This window comes from Arvicanthis niloticus, chromosome 2 (assembly GCF_011762505.2).
Source record: "Arvicanthis niloticus isolate mArvNil1 chromosome 2, mArvNil1.pat.X, whole genome shotgun sequence".
NCBI classification, from domain to species: domain Eukaryota; kingdom Metazoa; phylum Chordata; class Mammalia; order Rodentia; family Muridae; genus Arvicanthis; species Arvicanthis niloticus.
The window spans coordinates 19,482,209-19,504,870 of NC_047659.1; the positions used below are offsets into that span (position 1 = coordinate 19,482,209).

The window sequence follows — 22,662 nt, forward strand, 5'->3', positions numbered from 1 at the left end:
AACGTGGGATTTGTAAAGATCTTTGCTTAATCTGTTCATTGCTGTTTTGTTTATTAGCAGTGTCCTTTCCCTTACAGAAGCTTTGCAATTTTATGAGGTCCCATATGTTAATTCTTAGAACATTAGCCATTGGTGTTTTGTTCAGGAACCTTTCCCTTGTGCCCATGTGTTTGAGGCTCTTTCTCTTCTATTAGTTTCAGTGAATCTGGTTTTATGTGGAGGTCATTTATCCACTTGGACTTGAGCTTTGTACAAGGAGATAAGAATGAATTGATTTGCAATCTTCTACATGCTGACCTCCAGTTTAACCAGCACTAGTTGTTGAAAATGCTGTCCTTTTTCCACTGGACTGTTTTAGCTCCTTTGTCAAAGATCAAGTGACCATAGGTATGTGGGTTCATTTCTGGGTCTTCAGTTTTATTCCATTGATATTCCTGCCTGTTTCTGTACCAATACCATGCAGTTCTTATCACTATTGATCTGTAGTACAGCTTGAGTTCAGGGATGGTGGTTACTCTCAGAATTTCTTTATTTATAAGAATAGTTTTCCGTATCCTGGGGTTTTTTTTTTTATTCCAAATGAATTTGAGAATTTCTCTTTGTAACTCTGTGAAGAATTGAGTTGAGATTTTAATGGGGATTTCATTGAATCTGTAGATTGCTTTCAGCAAGATGGCCATTTTTACTAAGTTAATCCTGCCAATCAGGAGCATGAGAGATCTTTCCATCTTCTGAGATCTTGTTCTATTTCTTTCTTCAGAGACTTGAAGTTCTTGTCATATAGATCTGTCACTTGTTTGGTTAGATTGACTCCAAGGTATTTTATATTATTTGTGACTGTTGTGACAGGTATCATTTCCCTACTTTCTTTCTCAGCATGTTTATCTTTAGATAGAGGAAGGCTACTGATTTGTTTTAGTTGATTTTATAACCAGCCACTTTGCTTAAGTTGTTTGTAAGGTTTAGGAATTCTCTGGTGGAAGTTTGTGGTTTAGAATAAAATTGATTTTCAACCAAAATAAGATAAATATCAAATAAGATAAGGAAAGACAATTCATACTGGTCAGAGTAAAAATTTACTAAGATGAACTCTCAATTCTGAACATCTCTGCTTCAAATGTAAGGGTACCACATTCATGAAACTTTACTAAAGCTCAAAGCAGACATTTTACCTCACACAATAATAGTGGGGGATTTCAATACCTCACTTTCAGCAATGGACAGATCATGAAAACAGAAACTAAACAGAGACACAGTGAAATTAACTGAAGTTATGAATCAAATGGTTTTAAAAGATATCTATAGAATATTTCATTCTAAAACAAAAAAATATATACCTTTCCTCAACACCTCATGGTACTTTCTCCAAAATAGACCACGCAATTGGTCACAAAGCAGGCCTTAACAGATGCAAAAATATTGAAATATTCCTTTGCATCCTATCAGATTACCACAAACTAAGGCTCGTCTTCAATAATAACATAAACAATAGAAAGCCCACATATACCTGGAAACTGAATAACATTCTACTCAATGATGACTTAGTCAAGGAAGACATAAAGAAAGAAATTAAAGACTTTTTAGAACTTAATGAAAATGAAGGCTCTTCATTCCAAAACTTATGGGACAAAATGAAAGCAGTGATAAGGAAAAACTCATAGCTCTTAGTGTTTACAAAATGAAATGGAGAGAGTATACACTAGCACCTTAACAGCACACCTGAAATCTTAATAATAAAAAGAAGCAAATACACACAAGAGGAGGAGACAACAGGAAATAATCAAACACAGGGCTGCAATCAACCAACTAGAAACAAAAAGAACTATACAAAGCATCAACAAAACTAGGAGCTGGTTCTTTGAGAAAATAAACAAGATAGATAAACCCTTAGCCAGAGTAACCAGAGGGCACAGAGACAGTATCCAAATTAGTAAGATTATAACTGAAAAGGGAGATATAACAACAAGAAGCTGAGGAAATTAAAAAAAAAAAAACCATCAGTTCCTACTACAAAAGCCTATACTCAACAAAACTGGAAAATATGGATGAAATGGACAATTTTCTAGACAGATACCAGGTGCCAAAGTTAAATCAGAAGCAGAAATCATCTAAAACATTCCCATAACCCATAAAGAAATATCAGTAGTCATTAAACGTCTCCCCACCAAAATAAGCCCTGGGCCAGATGGTTTTAGTGAAGAATTCTATCTGACCTTCAAAAAAGGTCTAATACCGATACTCTTCAAACTATTCCACAAAAGAGAAACAGAAGGAACTCTACCTAATTCGTACTATGAAGCCACAATCATGCTCATACCTAAACCTCACAAAGACCCATCAAAGAAAGAGAACTTCAGATTAATGTTTCTTATGAATATCGATGCAAAAATACTCAATAAAATTCTCACAAACTGAAACCAAGAACACGTCAGAACAATCATCCATCATGATCAAGTAGGCTTTATCCCAGGAATGCAGGGATGGTTCAATATTTGGAAATCCATCATTGTAATCCACTATATAAACAAACTCAAAGAAAAAAAAAAAACATGATCATCTCACTAGATGCTGAGAAAGCATTTGACAAAATTCAACACCCCTTCATGGTAAAAGTCTTGGAAAGATCAGGAATCCAAGGCCCATACCTAAACGTAGTAAAAGCAATATACAGCAAGCCAGCAGCCAACATCAAACTAAATGTATTAGGTTTGTGTTTTCTTTTGTTTTTTTTGAAAACTTAACATTAGATCAGAAGTAGAGAGGAGATGAAAATCTGGAAGGACTTAGGAGAAGAGAATATGATCATACAATATTTAAATGTAACTAATGTTTTAAATAATAAAATAATATAATAAAAAAGATACAGAAAGAAAAACATTAAATCTTAGATAACCAGGCAAAACTTTAAAAAATTTTTGATATATAAATAATTCACAAGGAGAAAGAAAATATATAATCTACAGAAATCAGTTAACATTTTGACAGAATTTTGCCATTTAAAAATTTATTTCCCTTTTTATTAATTTATATTACTTTTTAATTAATTTTTAGCATATAAAATAACCTACCTAGTGATGATATGAACTAAATTAAATATGAATTAAATAATATTCTCCATGAAGAGAACAAATACCACAGGTATTTGAGATATTAATGTATAACATAAATGCTGCATATTAATAAGTTGCACCATATTATATGTATTGTATATAAAACTTTGTTTATACGATTTGGTAATATTAGGAATTTTGGAAATTGGATTGAGGTTTAGCAAATGACATGAGCCTGGGGAGCGTAAATAATAGTGAATATGGTCAAAGTACATAACCAAATACACATAGGGAACCTAATGTTGTGAACGGCACTTATTATAAAGCTCATGGATGGAACAGACACACGAATCTAGTTAGAAAACTTAGTAATAGATTTAACAGACTTATATAACATTAAGCACAATTTGGATGGGAGTATGTTTGGATCTTGCATGCGCAAAATATATTTTAACAAATACTGAGAAAAACTGGCTACAAATGTTGAAGTCTGGCATATCCTTAGCTTCTGCTCTTACACTTTACACGCTTGCTGCCAAACAACAGTATGACAATCACAGTCTGCATAGCCTGAGAATCACAAAGATGGACAAATAACAAAGAAAATTTATAGAAAAGCAGAATGTGAAGAAGGTCTTTTGCTTTGGTTTGTTTTCTCTTCTATCAAGGGACTTAGGAAGGCCCTCCATGACTCTGTATTGACTGTTTCTCAGGAAAAGTTACTTCAAAACCAATTTCAATATTCTTTCAAGAGCAGTATTCTAAAATGACTCTAGAAGTATGCTCTGAGACCAGCATCTTTAGCCATGTAAAATTAAAAAAAATCTCATTAATGGTCTATTCTCAACCCTGACACTCCAAATCCCTGTAGGAAGAAAGTCTGTTAATTAGCTTTGCATGAATCTAAATGGTAATTCATGTATCAGAAAAAAATTCCATTTTTTATGATCTCATGTAAATGTGCTAAGTAGGAAATAAGAGGTTTTAAAAACTCACAAAAAGCTTAATATAGCATGCATTTCCTCACAAAACAGAAGTTTGCCAATCGAATCTGTGGGAATAGAGCTGTAATATTCCTGCACAAGATGCTCTCTGTTCATATAAAAGCATTTACTTTAACTACTTGTACAAAAATGACTTCAGATGATATTCTAATAAAATATGAATTCTGAACAGCTAATAGCCAAACATAACTCATCTTCTAGGGACACCATAAGGGAAGACATGAACAACCTAAAAAATACTGTTTTTAAAAATCATATGAACTTATGATGCAAGGCTGGTCATTATCAGCATGTTTTCTCTTCTCTTTCACTAGAAGTTGATGAACATTTTAACACTTTCTACCAGAATGTTGTTTTCTGAACTGATTGCTAAATGCACTTCATCTCTGATAAGGAAGTAAAAGCATAAGTTCCAAGTTTAGCGTGGGAAGCTAAACTGGAATATATTCAGAAAAAAACCTGAGTAAAATGAGAGATTAAACTTCATCACAGGAAGTACAAACTCTACTTCCCTTCAACAGGATTTGTGTGGGAGAGAGAAGCAAAGGAGACAGGATGCCAGCAGAGAAACCAGAAGGTAAAGCTTTTTTTTTTTTTTTTTTTTTTTTTTTTTTTTTTTATTTTGCTCTGAAAATAATGAGAAACTATTATACTAGCTTGTTTTAAATAATAAGAAATCCTTGCTAATTCTTCAAATTTAACAAATGAAAATTTAAAGAATGAAATGGACAACAAAATCTCTATTCACTCATAACAATGGGAAAGCAAATTAAAGCAATATAATATGGCTTGGTGTTATACATCTTCAGTCCCAACTTCTAAGAAGATTGAAGGAGGATTAGAAGTCAAATCTAGCCCTGTCTATGCAGTGAACATCTTGCAGTGAACACCTGGGAAAATATGACATCACACCTTAATATATATATATATATATATATATATATATATATATATATATATGATAAAGTTTAAAGTAGAATTTTTTCAGTATATTTTAAGATATTAGCTTTATCTCCCTGTACAACTGACTGTTATAAATAATATCAATATTTTTGTCATTGCAAATGAACAAATGGAGTATTTTGTAAACTTTGTAAAGATCATATATCAGAGTTACAGGAAAGAAATTATGACGAATAAAGGAAAAAAATCAACTGTTAAAACTAAATAATAATCCATTCATACTTTTATTTGCTACATATAGACAGATCTACACATAAAAAAGAACTAAGGTTTGCTAAAAACAAAACCAAACAAAGCCTTAGAGAAGAAATCAAAGCAGTGTGGAGCTAACTCCGAAGCTAAAAGACAGGAAGCACTAGAAGTGCTATCTTTAGCCAGGCACACTCCCGTGGACTGGAGCTGAGCCCAACAATGGATCATAAGAAGTTGTTAGATATAAAATTAGTTCACAAAAATCAGTAGCACATCTTTATACAAATAATAAAGGGGCAGGGAAAGAAATTAGGAAAATGACACCATTCACAATAGCCACAAATAAAATAAAATATCTTGGTGTATCTCTAACCAATTAAGTGAAAGTTCTGTATGAAAATAACTTCAAGTCTTTAAAGAAAGAAATTGAAGAAGTTATCAGAAGATGGAAATATCTCTCAGGCTCATGGATGGGTAGAATTAATGTAGTAGATTGTTTATCAAAAGCAACAAACAGAATCAATGCAATCCTCATCAAAATTTCAAACAAACTTTTATAGCAATTCTCAACTTCATATGGGAATTAAAAAAGAAAATACCACAGGAGAGTCAAAGCAATTCTAAACAAAACAAAACAAACAAAAACAAACAAACAAACACTTGTAAACAAATCACCATTTTTGACCTCAAGCTATATTACACAGCAATAGTGATGAAAACTGCATGGTCCTGGTCTAACTGATGTCTGAATGTAGAAGAGAGAAACAGATTCATATGCATCACACTGCACAAAATTCAAGTCCAAGTCGATGAAGGACTTCAACATAAAACCAGATACACTAAATCTCATAGAAGAGAGGGAGGGAAATTAAACACATTGATACAAGAGTAAATTTTCAGATCAGAACACCAATGGCTGAGATTCTAAGATCAACAATTGATAAATTGATAAACTGAAAGCTTCTGTAAGGCAGAGGACACTGTCAATAGGACAAAATGGTAACCTACAGATTGTGAAAAGATCTTCTCCAACCCTACATCCATCAGAGGGCTAATATCACAAATATATAAAGAACTCAAGAAGTTAGCCTCCAACAAACCAAATAACCCAATTTTAAAAATTGGGTACAGAGGTAAACAAAGAATTCTCAACAGAGAAATCTCAAATGGCCAAGAAGCACTTAAAATCATGTTCATCATTCTTAGTCAGAGAAACGCAAATCAAAAGGACTCTGAGGTTCCATCTTACACAAGTCAGAATGGCTATGATCAAACATTCAAATGACAGCACATGCTGGTGAGGATGAAAAGAAAAAGGAACACTCCTCCATTGCTGGCTGGATTGAAAACTTGTACAACCACTTTGGAAATCAATCTGGAGGTTTCCTCAGAAAATTGAAAGCACTTCTACCTGAAGAGCCAGCTGTATAGGCATACACCCAAAAGATTCCCCCACCATACCACAAGGACACTTGCTCCACTATGGTTGCAGCTGCTTTACTGTAATTGTCAGAAACTGCAAGAAACCAAGACATCACTCAATTGGAGCATGGTTACAGAGAATGTGGTTCATTTACACAATGGAATATTATTCAGATATTTAAAATGGGAGACATCATAAATTTTGTAGGCAAATGAATGGAACTAGAAAATATTCTAAGTGAGTTAACCCAGATGTGAAGGACATGCATGGTATGTACTAACTGATAAGTGCCCAAAAAGTACAGAATACCCATGATACACAGACCCACAGATCCAATGTTTGGGTCTGTGAAGTTAAACATTGAGGAAGGTTTAAAGGAGGATGTTTGAATCATACTTAGATCCATGAGAAAATAGTCATAGGAGAGTCAATGAGAGGGGAGCAGATCAGAGAGAGGAGGGGGAGAGGAACTGGGGGCAGGTTCATGTGTGTGGAAAGACAGGAGTGATGCCCAGAGTATTAGGAGAATATATGGAAACCTGTAGCCGCTGAGGGTAGGGGAGGGAGGAATCTTTATGATGTACCAGAAACCAGAGATTGAGGAGGCTCCCAGGAGTCAATCTGAGTGACCTTTACCAATATGCCTAACAGTAGAAACATGGAACCTGAAGAGGCTACATTCTCTAGCCAGGCAGGACCCCTGCTGGAGGGATAAGGACATTAACCAACCCACCAAACTTTTGATCTAAATTTGACATGCCTTATAGAATTGCAAGTACAAAGATGGAGCAGAGACTGAAAGAATGGACAACCAATAATTGGCCCAACTTGAAACCCATCCCATGGTCAAACACCAGTTCGCCATTATTAATAATAACATGTTATGCTTGCAGACAGGAACCTAGTATAATGGTCCTCTGAGAGGCTCTATTCAGAAGCTGACCAAAACAGAGGCAGATACCCATACCCAAACATTGAATGGCATTTGGGAACTCTTAAGGAAGAGTTGGGGGAATGACTGAAGGCCCTGGAGGGGATTGGAACCCTTCAGGAGAACCAACGAAGCAAATAACCTAAAACTCTGGGAGCTCTTATGGACTGAGCCACCAACCAAAGAACACACAGGAGCTTGAAGGAGCCCCTTGGCATATGTGTAACAGACATGCAGCCAAGTCTCCATCTTAGCCTCCAAACTGGAGTAGAGGCTTTTCCCAAAGCTGTAATCTGATTATGGTATCTGTGCCCAAATAGGGCTGCCTTGTTTGACCATAAAGAGAGAGTGCCCCTATTCTGGAAGAGACTTGATGCACCAGGATAGCCTACACTCTTGGAGGAGAAGGAGAGGGTTGGAGGGAAGGTATCTGTGAGAGAGGACTGGGAGGGGGTAGTGTTTGATGTAAATGAATAAATAAACTTACAAAACTGAAGAAGTCAAGTCCATGGCAGGATTTGCAAAGACATATTCAGAATATTGAGAGTATTTGAGAATCACATATAACAGCAAAGTGAAAGTACATGCGGCAGTATATTTTTAATAAAAAAATAAATAAAAGTTATCCTAATCTACTTCATTCATTTCTGAATACTGTGCCCTGGTGGGATCACCAGGTTATTTGATTCCAGTATTTGTGTTTCTAACAGAATTTAGTCCAAGAAAATGTTTAAAAAATAATAAACTGCAACAAATGTGTTTTGTTAACTTTACTAAAAATCAAGCTTATTTGCAAGTCAATTAGTTCAAAAATTATTTCCCACATCTATTTTTTTAGAAAATACTTGTCAAATATGAAATCAATTATATCATAAACATGAAAAAATAAAATAAAAAAATTAAAAAAATAAATAAAAAAAAAAAATTTAAATTTAAATTTAATTTAAAAGTATGCTCTATTGTGTTCTCCAGTATTTCCTAATCAATATGACTTCTTCTGCATGTTATTGTCCACTCTCTTTCATTATTCTATTATATGGCTTTAAGGGTATTCGAAGTATTAAGAGGCAACACTCCTAGGGAAGCTACATAAGAAGCATTTGTAGGACATTTTGTACAACACAAGTCTTCATAACTCAACATTTTCACCACATTCACAAACTTTATAAAATTCCAGGGGTTTACAACACCATAGGAAGAACAACAATATCAACCAACCAGACCCCACAAATCTCCAAGGGACTAAACTGCCAACAAAAAAGTACACATATAGGCCCCGGCTGTACATGTAGCAGAGGAGACCCTTGTCTGGAATCAATTGGAAGAGAGGCCCTTGGTCCTGGGAAGGCTTGATGTAGGGAATTTGAGGGTGGGGACTATGGAATAGTTGGGTGGGGGAATACCCTCATAGAAGCAAGGGATGGGATATGGGGTTTCACAGGGGACCAGGAAAGCAGATAACATTTGAAATGTAGATAAAGAAAATATCCAATAAACAAAAAAGAAAGAAAGAAAAAATATCCCAGCTTATTGATGCTACTAGCACGGGACTAACCACAACCAGAGCTCCCAGGGTCTAAATCACTAGCCCGGGAACACACAGGGAGGTACCCATAGCTCCAGCTGTATATATAAGAAAGGATGGCCTTATTGGGCATAGGTGAGAGAAGAGGTCCTTGGTCCCATGAATGCTGGATGCCCCAGTGTTGGGGAATTGAGGGCGGGCAGGTGGATGTGGGTGGAGGCATACCCTCATAGAAGCAGGAGGAGGGGAAATGGGATAGGTAATGTCTAAGTGTCTAGGGGGAGGGTGAAATGGGGAAAGGGGATAACATCTGAAATGTAAATAGATAAAATATCCAATGAGAGAGAGAGAGAAAGAGAGAGAGAGAGAGAGAGAGAGAGAGAGAGAGAGAGAGAGAGAGAGAAGATGGAGACCCAAGGGCATATTTGGAAAGGCTGTAAAATCTGATCCAAATACAAGCCAGCAGGCTACACTTTCTATATGATATTACCCAGCTTCCCAGAGTTTCAATTTTGCATTTATAAAAAGGCAAAAATAGTTTCCTATTGCATAGATAATCTTTTAGCATGATCAATAAAATCTTCATGTCTACATTTGGAGGATATTCAATTTTCTAGCATTAAACTTAACAAAATCAATTTCAAACTAACAAAAACATGAGGAGTCTGTTTTAATCATTTAGCTTTGCATAACACTTTTATGATCTGAGTTAAAAGTTTGTCTATTATAAATCAGAAAGAGTCCATCTCTTCTGCTAGCTTGGGGATTAGACGTATATGCAAAAATAAAATCCATAGTGACTAAAAATCTATAACAGACCCTACAACAGACATACAAGTCGACAAACCAAGCCATTTTGGTCTGTCTTGGTTAATTTTTTTTTTCAGAAAGCCCTTTGAAATATATTTTAAAAAGTGTTTTCTAAAAGATAGTATTCTTTTTTTTTTCTAATAAGGTCAGATAAAAGTCTCTAAAAACAATAATGCTTAGAAATGGCAAAAGTTATCTCTGAAATAGTTAATGGTGGCATGCATTTAACTAGACTTCTATTGGTTCATTATTTTAACTTATATGATGTGACAGAGACTTTATGTAATTATACATGCAGGGAATATCCAAAGTTCATTGTTAACTCACAAATTGTCATGGTAACTGCAGAACACATCATGTTCTTTGGCAGCTGAGAAGTGACAAGTTGCTAAAATGCATAGCTTACAATTATGAAAGAGGCTGGGCAACCTTGTCCACATTTCTGTCCCCACTATCATTAAATTACTTCTTCATACCTTAAACACTTTTAAAAAATTAAAAGTGACTATATAATTATATGACTTAAACCAAACATCATAAAATTATTTACTTTAAATAAAATAATTAAGAGTCCATTTCTTTTCTTCAGTTCAAAATTAATGTTATTCAGCATTTCACAAGTGGCTTACCAAAAGTAATCTTTATTTGTGTAGATATTTTAAAACTTTATAAATAAAATATGGTGAGTTATAATGACATGTTTCAAATTACTATGATGTGCAATTCTTTAATTTCTTAGGTTGAACAGTAATATTTTATTTGATAATTATCAAAGAAAAGATAAATACATTTAGAAAATGGCAAATGTAGTGAAAAGATAGCTGAAGTGGGCTTGGGAGCAATCTTACATGATTTCAGAATTTCCTGGTTATTTGACCACTTTTATGCTATTTCTGGAGATAAATGCATTTAAATGGGATAATCAAAGTGAGGTAAAGAGATAGTGATTTGGTTCAAATTCAATTCCTGCATGAACCCGTGTTTGATAGATACCATGAAATACCATTTTTTGTTGTGGCTGGGTATGAATCACTGTCCAAATCATCAAATATTTTTCATCAGAAAATTACATTTACTTAAGATTAGAATGTTTTTTTCTGAATGTTTATGCTACATTTTTCATTTAATTTTAGCTTGCAAAATTAATGTGAGCATCATTTTCTGTGAATAAAAATAACTAGGTACATGTTAAAATTTACATTCAAGGCTATATAAGCATATTCAAATAAATTTTCTACCTATGCAGGAGATGGGGATGAGAGACAGTATATGTAATGTGCTTATTTGTGTAACCTTATAATTTTAGTTTGTGTTACTATTTAAAAAGAGATGAATGATTACAAATCATGAAAAGTCAAAATAAATCAAACATCAATAGCTGATATTTTAGAAAATAATAAAATGTGCTGATTTACTTTAATTTAAAAAATCAGAAATTTTTTTCTTCCAATTGGTGTAAACCTAATAGTTTTCACTGTATTTGAAATAAATATTATAGCCAGTAAGTCATAATTAATAAAATAAGTTTCTGTATTTGTTCTTTTATTCATATTTTATCTTTGCAACTACCTTGTAAACTATATTTCAGAAACAGTCTAAACTACATGCCAGGAAACGCTCCGGGCAGAATGAAAGAAAATATTACAAGAAATATTCCAATTTGCTACTTAGGAACAAAGAGCTACTAAACCTGTGTTTGTGAGCACATGCAAACATGTACCTAAGTGACTCATATTAACACAAGCAGCTATTTAGCTAGGCTAAGGTAGAGAGCTATGAAAAGAATGTACTTGTCTGTAAAGGAAATTCTTAAGGGGCAATGCAGAAAATTGAAATACTTACTGTGGAAGGACTGAAGACTGTTAACGATGATCTTTTGATCTGTCAGTCTTCCTGATTTTGTCATCTGGCCACATTTGAGTTCATTGGAAGACTCTCTTGATTCAATCCAGCAAATAATTTCTTCACTATAAATAAAATCTAGAGTATGGATTTCATTTCTGTTGGCTGAGCTAATAGTCGTCATTTTACTTCCATTAATGTAGAAGAGCTCAATTGTTTCCGGACTTGCAATTAGTAACATTGGTGGCTTATCTGTGGGTTCTGGAACAAAACAGAAAATTGTTGTTAAGAAAGAGGGGTTGATATTGTCTTGATTTTTCAATGGTGCATTATCAACTAAAAGTTACTCTTATAGTTTTAAAATATCATTGGAAAAGAAAGAGTGCTTGCATGAAAACATTTTTTAATAAACTATACACATGTCTCATTACATGCATCATTTCAGTCTCTTGGAAAATGTATTTGTCTGAGCACTTGCTTCCATCACATCCTAAATCATAATGTGTGGTCCGAATGTAAAATAAATGCTCTACTTTTATCTATGTTGAACAAAGAAAGTTCTGTGCTATGAGTTTTATTTGTTTGTTTGTTTGTTTTAACCACAATGATGTATGTGAATGACCTACTCTACAGATGCTGAGAGCAAAGACATGAGAGCAAAGACATGCATTTAGAAACTGAATGTGAAAGGTCAGAAATAGACTCTCTGGAGCAGAACACTGAAAACGCAGGCTCCTAGCAAGATTCACTTGTAACCTTGACCTCTCTGGCTATAGAGTGACTCAGGACCCAAAACAATCAATTCTAGATGTAAAACAAATAGTAAGATTATACTTTTATGCAATGCTAACATTGGTGATGTTAGGATTGATGTTTTTATTGACCTAGTGAAAATTTCCCAAATTTTAGTGGCACGTTCAAAGATGGTAACAAACCCTATGTGAAAACTAGTATTTCCAGAGCTTGGTTTCATGCTCACACTAGTATTGTTGCTGAAGTGCTAGAGAATTAAGAATTTCTTATTTCAGCTTTTGTTTTGAGCTCTAGCAATGTACCAAGTCTTTTTAGCTCAGATTACAAACCTATCAAAACTGAATTCTCATTACTCATGGCCACCACATCCTATGTCAAGGTGTCAGGATCTCTCTCAAGACTTACTGCAATGGCATGTCACCTGTTTTCTCACCTTATAATGACGCCTTCTCTAAAGTGCCTTCCATAACACCAGCCATAATTATGCCAACAAAACACAGGGTAGATAATACAAACTTTAAAGTTCCATCTCCCAAAAAATCACTCCACACAAAATACAATCAGAATAAGTAAAACGTTTGAGAACTTTCTTTAGATGTCTTCTCATTATATCTTAAATTTTTTCAAGTCCCCAGTACTGTTGTCTACCGTCATCGTTTTCTAGAAAGGTTACACTCTGTGGCGAACCTTGTTTAAAAAAGGAAAGATGTGCATCTCTTCCTTTAATATAATCTTATCCCAAATTGACTAACTTTCTTAACTCATTATTTAGACATATCTTTTCTGGTGAAGACTTCTGTTACATTATATGAAGTTGCAAGTCTCCTATTCTCCACTAATTTTTATCAAGTATTTCTTTAGTATCACTGCTATAGCCCATATAATTTTTCTATTTACTCATTTATATAACTTAATTGTTTTATTTTGAGCATTTAGAAGAAAAGCTGAATAATACACTACTCAGAGAAACAGATGAAATGGCATTTTTATACAGCAGTATTCTTTGGAAATATTGTGACACTTAAAAGATACACCTAGGACATAAAATACATTTTAGTCCTTGAAAATGATTCAGGAAAAGGTTGAATAATCAAAAATGATAAACTAAGTGGGCATTGTGAGGACTGTGAAATAAAACCAAAGAAAATATATCTTGGGCTAAAGAAATGGGTCCATGGTTAACAGCACTAACTACTCTTTCAGACATCCTGAGTTAAATTCCCAACAGCTACATGGTGGTGAAAGAATTAAAAATTTTTAGACTTTCCACAGATGGAGTCAAAAGTGCAGATCCGCTTGTTCTGTGCTCTGGGCTCCAGGAAATTAGCTATCCACAAGACAAAATAGATAAGATAGAAGTTCAGAGCTGGGAGTTCAGGTCAGCGTGACCTTGCACTATGGGTTCCAGGAACTAAAAACTGACCATAAAATAGATTGAATAGGGTTTGAGCTGGGAGTTCAGGTCAGCGTGCCTGTGCACCCTGGATACCAGGAACAGAACTGACCACAAGATAAATTGGATAGGGTTTGATTCTCAATAGAAGAGAGGCTTGTATGAGATATTTCCTCATGACCGTTTCTTGAACCTGTCACAGAAGCTGAACACTGGACAGGTGCTTTCTATAGATATTTAATCGTGATTTCCCCCCTCGTCTCCCCTGGGTTGCGGTTTTTCCCTTTAAAAGCTCTACCTCTTCTCTAAGTGGGGGTCGTACTTCATTGCTTGCCTCTGTGTAGAACAGGCTAGAAGTGTGACCTCAATGCGTTGAATCAAATATACCTCTTGCTATTGCATCAAGTTCGGTGTCTTGTGATTTCTGGTGTGGCAGTGGATTCCTGAGAAAAGGGAGTTTCTCCCTTTCTGGAGGGCCTTACAGTGGCTTACAACTATCTGTAATGGGCATCTGATGTTGTCTTCTGTTGTGTCTGAAGACAGTGAGAGTATACCCACATACATGAAATAAATAAATAAATCTTTTAAAAAGTACTTTCATTGGAATAACTGTATAAATCTAATCTTCAAATCAAGATTACATAGTGGTCTTTGTTATTTATTTTAATAATAAAGAACTAAGGTTCTTTAGCTAGAAGAACTTGCTCCTAGACTTGGTGTCATCTCTCACAATGTTAAAAATGCCAGTCACAATGTAGTCTAATGGATTTCATGAGTACTGACACCCTTTCTCCTAAGCAATTACTTTACCATGATTTGTCAGCATCCACATTGGCAAAAAGAAACCTAATCTCCTAATTGCAGTGGTGGCATGATGCTGGTCCAGCGACCATGCCAGCCACCAGAATTTCAGGACTGTACCTAACACTACACTCTGGACACCACAACTCGATCTCCTAAATTGTGTTGAAGGTCCTGCTCATCCACAGAAAACTCCAGCCAGAAGATCAGAGAGAACACAAAAACCAAGGAAAAACAGAGTAATTCAACAATGAAAAACTCAAAAATATGCAAGTAGTAGTAAAAGAGTTTACCCCAAACTCAGATGCCTAGATGCCAGCATAAAAACACAATCAACAACAGGCAGGGCAATGTGTCACCTGCAGAGCCCAGCTATCCTACCTAGTACATAAAGACCTGAATACTCCAAACACAACTGAAGCACAAGGAAATTACCTTAAAAGGAACTTTATGAAGGTAATAAAGCTCCATAAAGAGGGAACGGATAAAGCTCTTAGAGAAATGAAGAAAATGACTAATAAAAAATTGTATGAACTGAATAAATTCTTTAAAGAAAGCCAAGAAAAAATAAACAGTTTAAAGAAATAAATTAACCAGTTTAAGACATAAGAATAAAAATAGAAGCAACAAAGAAACAACAACTGAGGGAGTTCTGAAAAAGGAAAATGGTAAGCAAACAAGAACCAGAATCAAGAATCATCAACAGAACAAAAGAGGTGGACGAAAAATATCTCAGATTTTTAAAAATGAGTAAAATAAAAGTGACATCTAAAACTACTCCTGATACCAAATATCCAGGAAATCTGGAAAACTGAGAAAAGACCAGTCCTAGAATTAATAAAAATAGGAAGAGAAGAATCCCAGTTCAAATGACCAAAATATATTCTAAACAATATAATGAAAATTTTTTCTTACTTAAATACAGACATGCTTATTAAGCTTCAAGAAGTTTAAATATCAAATAGTCTTCCTGTTAGCATTGGTGCCCTGAGCAGTCCTGGGACACCAGCTCTGCACCCAATCCCCCAAAACCCAGAGGAGGCTAGACTCCCAGGAGCTCTAACATGTCCAAGAACATAAAATAATAGGATCACAGGATTTCAAGAGCTTGGTCACATGAGGATTTAAGGATTCCAGAAGCAGTGTGACTCCCAGGAGCTCTTACACCCAGAATATCAGGATCACAGGATTACAGAGACAGCTGAAAACCTAGGAGTTCTAACACAATCAAGATGAAAGGACAGACAGGCTGCAGTCAGAGACAGTGAGCAAAGGTAGCACTAGAGATAACCAGATGGTGAAAGGCAAGCACGAGAACATTAGCAACAGAAAACAACCTTTCTTGGCATCATCAGAACATAATTTTCTCATCATAGCAAGTCTTAAATACCCCATGACACCAGAAAAGTAAGATTCAGGTTTCAAAACACTTTGCATGTTGATGATAGAGAACTTTAAGAAGGACTTAAATAACTCCTTCAAAGTAATACAGGAGAACACAGGTAAAAATGTAGAGGACCTAAAAAAGGAAACACAAAAATCCTTTAAAGAATTACAGGAAAACACAACCCAAAACAGCAAGAAAATCCAAGATACAATGAGAAGACCAAATCTAAGTATAATAGGTATAGATAAGAGTGAAGATTCCTAACTTAAAGGGACAGTAAATATTTTCAACAAAATTATAGAAGAAAACTTCCCTAACCTAAAGAAAGAAATGCCTATGAACATACAAGAAGTCTACAAAACTCCAAATAGACTAGACCAGAAATGAAATTCCTCCCGTCACATAATAATCAAAACACCAAATGCACAAAACAAAGAAAAAATATTAAAAGTAGTAAGGGAAAAAGGTCAAGTAACTTACAGAGGTAGACCTATCAGAATTACACCAGACTTCTCACCAGAGACTATGAAAGCCAGAAGATCCTGGACAGATTTTATATAGACCCTAAGATAATACAAATGCCAGTCCAGGCTACTATACCTAGCAAAACTCTCAATTACCATAGATGGAGAACCCAAGATATTCCATGACAAAACCAAATTCACATACTATAATACCACAAATCCAGCCCTACAAAGGATAATAAAGGGAAAACTCCAACACAAGAAAAGAAATTATACCCTAAAAAAACCAAGAAAGTAATCTTCTTCCAACAAACCAAAAAGAAGATAGTCACACAAACATAACTCTACCTTTAATAACAAAACAAAACAGGAAACAACGTTCAATTTTCTTTAATATGCCTTACCATCAATGGACTCAATTCTCCAATAAAAATATATTGACCATCTGACTGGATATCTAAACAGGACCCAACATTTGCTACATACAGGAAATGCACCTCAGTGCGAAAGACAGACACTACCTCAAAGTAAAAGGCTGGAAGACAATTTTTCAAGCAAATGTTCCTAAGAAACAAGCAGGAGTAGCAATTCTAATATCAAATAAAATCAACTTTCAACCAAAAGTTATCAAGAAAGATAATGAAGGACACTTCATACTCATCAAATAAAAAAATCAACCAACATGAAATCCCAATTCTGAACATCTATGCTCCAAATGCAAGGGCACACCCACATTCATAAAAGAAACTTTACTAAAGCTAAAAGTACACATTGTACCTTATACATTAATAGTGAGAAACTTCAACACCACACTCTCATCAATAGACAGATCATGGAAATAGAAACTGAACAGAGACATAGTGAAACTAACAGAAGTTATGAACCAAATGGATTTAATAAATATCTATAGAACATTTCATTCCTAAACAAAAGAATATACCTTCTATATACCTTCTTCTCAGCATCTCATGGTACCTTCTCCAAAATTAAACATACAATTGTCCACAAAACAGCCCGACAGATACAAGAAGATAGAAATAATCCTGTCAGGTCACCACAGACTAAGTCTGGTCTTCAATAACAACAAAAATAACTGAAAGCCCACGTACACATGGAAACTGAACAACTTTCTACTCAATGATAACTTGGTCAGGAAAGATATAAAGACAGAAATTAAAGACTTTTAGAATTTAATGAAAATGAGGACACATCATACCAAAATTTGTGGGACACAATGAAAGCATTGCTAAGGGGAAAACTCATAGCTGTAAATGCCTAAAAAGGAAAAACAAAAAACAGAAAAACTGGAGAGAGCATACACAAGAAGCTTGACAGCACACCTGAAACCTCTAGAAAAAAAAGAAGCAAACACACCCAAGAGGAGTAGACTGCAGGAAATAATCAAACTCAGGGCTAAAATCAACCAAGTAGAAACAAAAAGAATTATACAAAGAATCAACAAAACCAGGAGCTGGTTCTTTGAGAAAATCAACAAGATAGATAAACCCTTAGCCAGATTAATCAGAAGACACAAAAACAGTATCCAAATTTAAAACAACAACAACAACAAAAAAAAAAAAACCAGAACAAAAAGGGAGACATAACAACAGAAACTGAGGAAATTAAAAAAAATCATTAGATCCTACTACAAAAGCCTATACTCAACAAATCTGGAAAATCTGGATGAAATGGACAATTTTCTAGACAGATACAAGGTACCAAAGTTAATCAGGAGCAGATAAACCATTTTAATAGTTCTGTAACCCATAAAGAAATATCAGCAGTCATTAAAAGTCTCCCCACCAAAAAAGCCCAGGACAAGATGGTTTTTGTGCAGAATTCTATCAGACCTTCCAAGAAGCCCTAAAACCAATTCTCTATAAACTATTAGACAAAATAGAAACAGAAGGAGCACTACTCAATTTGTTCTATGAAGCCACAATTATGTTCATACCTAAACCACACAAAGACCCAACAAAGAAAGAAAATTTCAAAGCAATCTCCTATATGAATATGATGCAGAAAATACTCAATAAAATTCTTGCAAACTAAATCCAAGAACACATCAAAACAATCATCCATCATGATCAAGTAGGCTTTACCCCAGGAATGCAGGGATGGTTCAATATTCAAAAAATCCATCAATGTAATCTACTATATAAAAAAAACTCAAAGGATAAAAACTACACAATCATCTCACAAGATGCCGAGAAATCATTTGACAAAATTCAGCATCCCTCCATGGCAAAAGTCTTGGAAAGAACAGGAATACAAGGCCCATACATAATCATAGTAAAAGCATTATACAGCAAACCAGTAGACAACATCAAACTAAATGGAGAGAAACTTGAAGCAATCCCACTAAAATCAGGGACTAGACAAGGCTGCCCACTCCCTCCGTACCTATTCGATATAGTACTTAAAGTCCTAGCCAGAGCAATTAGACAACAAAAGAAAGTCAAAGGGATACAAATTGGAAAGGAAGAAGACAAAATATCACTATTTGCAGATGATATGATAATATACTTAAGTGACCCCAAAATTTCAACCAGAGAACACCTAAACCTGATAAACAACTTCAGCAAAGTGGCTGGAGATAAAATTAACTCAAAAAAAATTAGTAGCCTTCCTCTCCTTAAAAGATAAAGTGGCTGAGGAAGAAATTAGGGAAATGATACCCTTCAAAATAGTCACAAATAATATAAAACACCTTGGAGTGAATCCAACCAAGCAAGTGACAGATCTGTATGACAAGAACTTCAAGTCCCTGAAGACAGAAATGGAAGCAGATCTCAAAAGATAAAAAGATCTCCCATGCTCATAGATTGGCAGGATTAATATAGTAAAAATGTCCATCTTGCCAAAAGCAATCTACTGATTCAATGCAATTGCAATCAAAATTCCTACTCAACTCTTCAGAGTTAGAAAGAGCAATTCTCAAATTCATTTGGAATAACAAAATACCCAGGATAGCACAAACTATTCTCAACAATAAAAACTGCATGATATTCGTACAGAGATAGGCTAGAAGATCAATGGAATAGAATCAAAGACTCAGAAATGAACCCACATATGTATGGTCACTTGATTTTTGACAAAAAACCTAAAACCATTCAGTGGAAAAAAGACAGCATTTTCAGCAAATGGTGCTAGTTGAATTGGAGGTCAGCATGAAGAAGAATTGAAATTGATTCATTCTTATCAACTTTTAGAAACTGAAGCCCAAGTGGATCAAGGACGTAAAACCAGATATATTGAAACTAATAGACTAGAAAGTGGGGAAGAGCCTGAAACACATGAGCACAGGGGAAAAGTTCCTGAATAAGACATCAATGGCTTTTGCTCTAAGATTAAGTATTGAAAAGTGGGACCTCATAAAATTGCAAAGCTTCTGTGAGGTAAAGGACACTGTCAATAGGACAAATGGCAACTAAAAGATTGGGAAAAGATCTTTAACAATCTTCCATCTGATAGAGGACTAATATCCAGTAAGTATCCCAATCACAAAAGAACACACTTAGTATGCACTCACTGATAAGTAGACATTAGCCCAAAAGCTCACAATATGCAAGATATAACTCACTGACCACATGAAGCTCAAGAAGAAGAAAAACCAAAGTGAGGGTGCGTCCGTCCTTATTAGAAGGAGTAATAAATTCTTACAGGAGCAAATACAGAGACAATATGTGGAACAGAGACTGGAGGAGGAACCATCCAGAGATTGCCCCACCTGATGGTCCATCCCAGGTGCAATCACCAAATGCAAATACTATTGTGGATAGCAAGAAGTGAATGCTGACAGGAGCCTGCTATACCTGTCTTCCGAGAAGCTCTGCCAGAGCTTGACATATAAGAGGTGCATGCTCATAGCTAACCATTGAACTGATCACTGGATCCCCAGTGGAGGACTTAAGAGAGAAGACTGAAGGAGTTGAAGGAGCTAGTGACCTCATAGGTAGAGCGACAATACCAACCAACCAGAGCTTTCAGTGTCTAAACTACTGGCCTGGGAACATACATGATAGGACCCATGGCTCCAGCTTTATTTGTTTTGGAGCATGACCTTGTTGGGCTTCAGTGGGAGAGGAGGGCCTTCATTCCATGAAGGTTGGATGTCCCAGTGTAGGAATATTCCAGGGCAGGGAGGTGGGAGTGGGTGGATGGTTAGGGGAACACCCTCATAGAAATAGGAGGAGAGGTGATGGGATAAGGGGTTTCTGGGGGGAATGGGGAAAGAATATAACATCTGAAATATAGATAAATAAATTATCTAATACTAACAATAATAATAACAACAGATAATGGAACTGGCTATTGCATTTGAACATTTGAGATCTTTTTGTCAGCAATTTCATATTACCCATATTAATGGGCTTTCTTATAATTGTCAAGTACAAGGGACTGTGGAATGAGCCATGGAACTTTAAAACAATATCTTTATAAAATAAAAAGGAGGGAGGTATATCCCCATATACCACAAAATTATTTAAATCATGATCTTTTTATTTTATTTTATTTTATCTTATTTTATTTATTTATTTTTTAAACAAATTCAGATACCAAGGAACTTTCTGCTGAGTGTTTATGACACTCTACAACTAGGCATAATTTTGCATAGGTTCAAAGGAAGGATCTACTTATTGGCATATGGCATGATCCTGATCATGTATTTAATATGGGGAAGATCACATGTTTGTGTTTTTTCTGCAGGAGGCTGAAAGAGCATGGTGGCTGCCAGAGCAACAGGTGAGACATACTGAGGATGGAATGAAGCATGATGCTGACCTGTGAGCCTGCTGAGTGCCCTGACACTGGTGACTGGGAAGCTGTATTGGATATATGTTTCTGATCCGTCTTTGCTTCCCCATATCCCTGATGGGACAAGCTGTCTTGCCTTGTGTTTTTAGACCTTGTGGAACACAGAATCAAAAAGAGAAGTTATAGTGACTCTTATATTTTTCTTAAATCTGACCAGTTATTTGGATTCTAACTTGAACTGGTCTAGAAATCAATCCAATACTGGAAATAACAGTCTTCATTTGAAAGGCTGGTTCTGGACATTTTCAGAGACATATTATGAAAGTAGATGCAGTTCTCTATGATGTTATGTTAGCAAGAGATAAAGTGGGGACACAATCCGGATTTCAAAGAAGTGTTAGCACATTTGGATGTTTTTGTTTGTTTGTTTGTTTGTTTGTTTTTTTGTTTTTTTTTTTTTTTTGGTTTTGTTTTGTTTTTCGAGACAGGGTTTCTCTGTGTAGCCCTGGCTGTCCTGGAACTCACTCTGTAGACCAGGCTGGCCTCAAACTCAGAAATCTGCCTGCCTCTGCCTCCCAAGAGCTGGGATTAAAAGCTTGCACCACCACCACCCGGCCTAAACTTTTTTTTTTTCCCATGAGACTTGGGCAGAGTCACACTGGGAAAGCAGAATTTGAACCGGGAGAGAGAGAGCAAAGGGCATGGGCTCGCCCTCTGCAGGCTGGCGCCTAAGCTGCTATGCCACCACTGGCTTGCTTAGTACATTTGTTAAGGCTCTTTTAATTTTCAAGTTAATTTTTTTTCTCTACAGTATTTAATATAAGTTTCATTGGTTGTACCCTTTCTAATTGTGTTAGTGTGTAGAAACCCAGCTTCTCTGTTATGGATGTTTATCAACCTGTTTTTGTTTTATTGCCCTGAGTATCAAAGTAACTTGGTATTCTGCAAAAAGCTTGCAAGTATTGGAAGAAGTGATTCAGGCTTTAATCAGAAGCAAGAGGGTAGTGGGCTTGATTATTGCTGGTATAACAGCTTTAAATACATTAATTTCTAGCACCAGTGGTGTTGCAATTGCTTTGACACAAGAAGTTAAGACAGATACTTAATCATTTAACAAAAAAATGTTACAAATGTGTTGAATATACAAGAGGATTTATAGGCATTTGGAACAACAAATCGATGCTCTTTATCCTATTCAAATTATTGGAAGTTGGTTCAGAGATAAAGAGTAAGAAGCCATCTTGAGTGTAATGCCAAATACCATGTGATTCCTGTTAGTTCTAAAATTTACAGTGGTAGTCATTATAATTAGGAAAAACTTTAAAGACACTTGCAGGGTATTTGGCATAATTCTAACACCTCTATG

At 35.3% G+C, this 22,662-nt stretch overlaps 1 protein-coding gene across 1 annotated transcript in view; it reads right to left on the reverse strand.

Moving 5' to 3' along the window:
• Window positions 1–22,662, reverse strand: part of LOC143441123 (low-density lipoprotein receptor-related protein 1B-like) — a 102,584-nt gene that overhangs the window by 48,962 nt on the left and 30,960 nt on the right. The window contains exon 3 of the mRNA XM_076928221.1: window positions 11,741–12,001. Coding sequence (XP_076784336.1) covers window positions 11,741–12,001 — 261 coding nt within the window. The remainder of the gene's footprint in view (window positions 1–11,740; window positions 12,002–22,662) is intronic.